The 5,313-nt window shown below is 40.2% G+C and overlaps 1 protein-coding gene across 1 annotated transcript; it reads right to left on the bottom strand.

Annotated features, from left to right (window-relative positions):
- Positions 1-1,568: 1,568 nt before the first annotated feature.
- On the bottom strand, positions 1,569-4,585 carry LOC134099236 (platelet glycoprotein VI-like). Its single transcript, XM_062552027.1, has 5 exons — positions 4,447-4,585; positions 3,946-4,239; positions 3,274-3,597; positions 2,904-2,939; positions 1,569-2,278 (listed from the first exon to the last, which is right to left on the bottom strand). Exons 1-5 carry the CDS (start codon positions 4,583-4,585, stop codon positions 2,175-2,177), a joined length of 897 nt encoding a protein of 298 aa, XP_062408011.1. The 3' UTR covers positions 1,569-2,174.
- Between the last annotated feature and the right edge of the window lie 728 nt (positions 4,586-5,313).

Here is a 5,313-nt window from a genome sequence, read left to right as displayed (position 1 = left end):
GTAATGACTTTGTCCATTTAAGTTCACATACGGTCGGTAACCCTTAAGCCTATCTCAACTGACATTGTGTCATATGGCCATTCTGCATGATAAATTTGTGCTCTCTTATGTAGAAGTCTTAGATTGTGCAATGCAGTCTGGTTTGTGGTGATACACCCAGCTTCCTATTTTAGCTTTTCTGTTTTTCAGTAACAATTCACATTTCACTTCAATGTGTGTGATGCTAGGGTAGTACAGAGAGCGACGTGCCTGGATTACTTTTGCTGACACCCTCTTGAAAACTGTGGAGCTATCCATTTATGTGTGTGTTGATGGGGGTAAGAGAGAGACTGAGGTCCTTATGACATTTCTTCACCGCTTTTTGAAAACTGTACAGTTGTGGGTTGCTTTCATGTTTAGGTTGTGAATACAAACTAGGCCTATTTGGTCTATTTGTCAAACTATTTATTTTTTATTGAAACCATGTTAAACTCAAAGGGTAGGCATATTCCTTCTCCATATACAGTATTGTATGTGTTCTCTAAGGATAGAACATTGATCTCAACACTGCAGTCTTACAATTGAACATGTCTGGTTTATTGTGATCTGAACAGAGGCCTGTAGTGGAACTAAGGAGCTCTAAAACTCAGAAAAGAATCCCATAATTTGCCACCGCTGTTTTTAAAACACCAATATGTTCATATCACAAAAGAATTGCCAGTCAGATTAAGACAAAAATATTCATTTTTACCTGAGACTAGAGTAAGAGCAGCCATCGGCATCTCTTTCCTTGAAAATTTCATCAAATGGACAGGTCTTCCTCTTTCTTAGTTCCTTATAACCTCTTTTCACCAGACCACAATCAAGTACGTTGTCATACACTAAATATATCCAACTAAACAGTTTATCCTACTAACAGTTCCCCCTCTGCTTGTTAGCCTACATTTCCCCGCTCCTTTCTCTTACAGTAAAGGACACTTCCGGGCAGACTTTAACTTGTTTTAACAAAGTTAACAATTTTACGAGATAGGTCAAAGTAAATATCTTTACACTAAAATCAATACCAACTTTTTTTTGTTTGTTTTAATATAAGATTAAGCACATGGTTAGATATGCGTTTTTGCAGTGTAGCATAGCACTCTAGCTTCAGTGCTCCATACAGCACAGGGGGTTAGGGGGAGAAGAAAGGCTGTGCTAGGCACTAGGTTGTGCTGGACTACAGTGACCTCTGCTGGATGACAGTAGATGGTGCAATGGTACCATGGCTCAGATTCATTTTCTGATTCTAAGAAAAATATCACATACTGATACTGTAATATGCCACTGCAACCTTATTCATAAAATGGAGGCATTCTCTACTTTCACCAGTGTTTCCCACAGTGCCTCCAGCCTATGTTGTCCAAATACAGAAATAAATAAATACAAATATATGGAATCATTTCATAGCTTGACGAGCCATGATAGAGCATCCTCCTCTGCAGGTACATGAATCCAAACATTAACAATCATGGAGTCCTTTCCGATAGCAGCGAGACAAAACACAGCTATGAAAGGTATCACAAAAGGGAAAGAAATACACAAATAAGAACTTAAATGATATAATAGTTTATTTAGCTTCACCAAAGGAATTGATACAGAAACTGTAAGTGATTGAAGAAAGCAGTAAAATCTAGACACAATATAATTTTATATACATTTTAATTCTTAACGATCAGAAAACAAATAAATCAAACTTTGAAAGATTGTTATACATGTAACTTTAAATGAGACGCACCGATAAAATTGCTGAGGTCAAGCATGTTGGACTTCATGCATGTATTTTGGCACTGTGTGAAGCTCAACATGCATTACTGTAAGACCGTAAGTGGCTACCTGAATAAGAAATCTAGTCTGACAAAGAATCACAGACAGAGCAATAGGTTCAATAGGGTGGGTAGCAACCAGAATGTGGAAGGTGGTGATAAAAATGAGCAGGAAGGAGAGAAAGCACATGGTGGACCAAAGCAACGGTAGCCAGAGACGATCAAAACACAGAGAGGGCCAGTAGAGGACTACAAGTGAACAGAGTCTCAGGACCGGGATACGGACAGAACCGCTTTTAAATCCACACGCACCAGACAAGTCTCAGTTATAGCTTTGATAGACGTCATCCTCTTCAATAGTCGTTATCTGTAGCAGTTGGGCCATACGGCTCTTCAGTTTTCTTCCAGATCTCCATCCATGTCTTTACCGCAATCCCTCTGGTCAGCAGGCAAGGCTGCGTTCACATAGATGTTCTCATCTTCATCAGCTAACCCACCTGGTTCATGGCCAAATCCATATATATATATATGTTTGCAGAACCTATATGTTTGCAGAACCTGCTAAAATGGAGAATGGTTGACCGCAATGCATTATTAGTGCTCAAGCGGAAAAACTGGTTTAGGATATTTCAGTCAATATTTGAATGGTTACATAAATTATAATGGTTTAGTATTTCAAAGACTCACCTTTGGAATTAAAATAAATAATATAAATAATCTCTAGGTATAGTGATGGGTATATGGTGATGTGGGGCTATTTTAATTCCAAAGGCCAAGGGAACTTCAGGATGCATAGTATCCTGGATCCATGGAATAACTGACCTTTTAAAATAAAAATCTGCCTGACTCAATAACATCAGGTTCCAAAAGATGATGGAAACGCACTCCGAGAGCGCAGCTACCTCCGCCTGCATTGTTAATGCCTTAATTCAAAATATGAGTAAAAATCAAACAGCTAAAATTAAAAAGCATGTTGTGGACCAAAACAATGCAAAACACAGAGAGAGCCAGAGGACGAGGAGGGCTGTAGTTATTCTACGTGGGCCACGTAGTTATTCTACATTCAGTCTTCCTCCAGGACACCGTAGCTATATATGTTCTCTACTTCCGCGTGTGTCTCACCAGCTCCATTGTGAAATCCATATCTGTGTGCAGAACCTGTTAAAATGGAGTGTGGAAGGCCACAACACATTGTTAATGCAAAAGCGGAAAAATAGTTTAGGATATTTGTTATTTCAGAAGTTACATTAAAATCAGCACCACAGTCCTACACATAGATTTATCTCATTAATGAGATGGTTTGACTCACTCTGTGCCACAGTGTTCATCTTTTTCTTCACCAGGTAGAGGATGACAGGGATCAGCAAAAGTAGGAACAATCCTGAAATCACTCCAGATGCAATGATGGGAGCCAGAGATGCTGGAAAGGGAACAGGGAATTACAAGAGAAAACAACAAACAAACAAATAAGGCTCAGGTGCTGGATGTTTACCTCTTACGACGACTGTCAGTGGTGCTGTCTGTGTTGACTTGAAGGTGCGGCTGGACACAGTGACCTCATAGACACAGCTGTAGTTGCCCTGGTGGGAGTAGTCTGCCTCAGGAATGTAGAAGGAGGCTGAGTGGTTGATGGCGAGCTGAGTCCTGGTGCTGTTAGACCCATTAAAGATGAGGTGGAAGGAGCCTCCTTGGTGCTGTGGCTCAGTAGAGCAGATGAGGGAGAGGCTGTGGCCCCTGGTCACCTCTGGCCCCTGAGGCCCCCAGAACAGCCCTCCATCTGGGGCACTGAGAGAGATGTTGGGCTGCACAAGAACCACTGGGGAAGGAGGCAGTTTATCAGTGGAGGATTAATATGAGATGACGCGTCGTGACTTAAAGCTAGATTGGCTCTTTATAGAGGTCTACGGTGCCTTGACAACTTTCTTAATGAGCTCAAAATAAATTGTAATTATTGAACAGAAGACTGTGATACTGGGATACAGTTAGAAAGGGAAAACTTAAAATATTGAATGTTATGGAATGGAATGTTAATGGTTTCATATTAAACAATATCCTAACTAAAGATCCTATCATCATAAACAAGAAGATATCCTTATATCCATCCAGACGCTTCAAAACATTACTTACTGTAACAAAAATATGTCCAAATATGATATTGCATTACCTATTACAGAGAGGCTGATAGTATCACTTTGGGGGGAAGTGAAATTACGTCTGGAAACCCTTGTTTGATACTGGCAGTAGAAAGCTCCTTCGTGGGTAAAGTCCACTTGAGGAATGGTGAAATTGGCAGAAGTTCCAGTGTCTTCCACTGTCTCTGTAAATGACCCATTGAGCTGCTGTAGGGTGAATGTACCACCCAGGTGCTGTGTGGAGATGGAGCATCTCATCTGGGCAGACTGACCCCAAGGAACCTCTCTGCTGGTTTCCAGTGAAAGACTTGGCTTCTGTAGTACAACTGGAAAAGAAGTTAAGTAGAACACCATCAATACAGAGAAAAAGGAAATAAAAACAGAAATATCAGAGCAAGATGTTACAGATTTAGTCAGAGGGATTATGCAATATTTTAGAAGTGAAGACATTTTTGATAATGCTGCTTTATCAAAACATATCAGTATCAATCTGTTTTTCAAGGTGCAGGTTATCTGACTTCACATTCACTCACCTACAGTGATACTGATGGAGCGGCTCTTGTAGAAGCCAGAGCAGGGGCCACATGTGTAGCTGCCTGTGTCAGAGACATCCACAATAGAACGAGTGAAGGTCACACCGCTCTGGGAGTATCTGTATACCGGTAGTCTCATGATGGAAGAACCATTTCTGTATAAACAGACATCCCTGTATTGACGGTCATAAATCCCGCCACACCCGATACGAACAGTTTCTCCAGGTGAGACAGCTGAATATGGCGAGCTGAGCAGGATGTAGGGTCTGTAAGATTGACCTGGAGGAGAGAGCAATTTAAGACCTTTAATGAAAGACTGTGCTTATAAAAAGCATTCAACCCCTTGGATATTTCCCCTGTAACGACATTCATAAATGGCAAATGTATTACTTCTTGTGGCCTCCGTCTTAACAATGAGTACAAATAGCAATGCAGATTTAAAAAAAAAAAAGATTGCAAAATCAAAAATAACTCTCAAGTTTATTTGAATGGAGAAACACTTCACTTACCAGCTACTGAAGTGACACCGAGACAAAATACTATGAAGAGAGAATAAAAGAGTTTAGTATATACATTACTGCATCCCTAAAATGATTGTCCACCCTGGTGCATTGGGACATTTGACCCTTTAAGAAAAGGCCATCCTCAGCACAACAGTTTCCTTTCTCCTCTCAGTGGTGAGAAATTCCCCTGCTTAGGTTAGCGAGTAGTTGAAGTTCTTACTAACCGATTTTCTTTGTATAAGTATGCTTACTTGCTCTGCACAAGCTTAAAGGAACCGTATGTAAGAAATATATTTCAATTAATCATAAAATGGCTGATATGTATGTCACTAGACATTAATAAATCATGCTCATTTCAAATGCT

The sequence above is a fragment of the Sardina pilchardus genome, chromosome 13, assembly GCF_963854185.1.
Source record: "Sardina pilchardus chromosome 13, fSarPil1.1, whole genome shotgun sequence".
Classification (NCBI taxonomy): domain Eukaryota; kingdom Metazoa; phylum Chordata; class Actinopteri; order Clupeiformes; family Clupeidae; genus Sardina; species Sardina pilchardus.
Note: the sequence above shows the minus strand (reverse complement) of the source record. Positions and strands in the feature narration are given on the sequence as shown.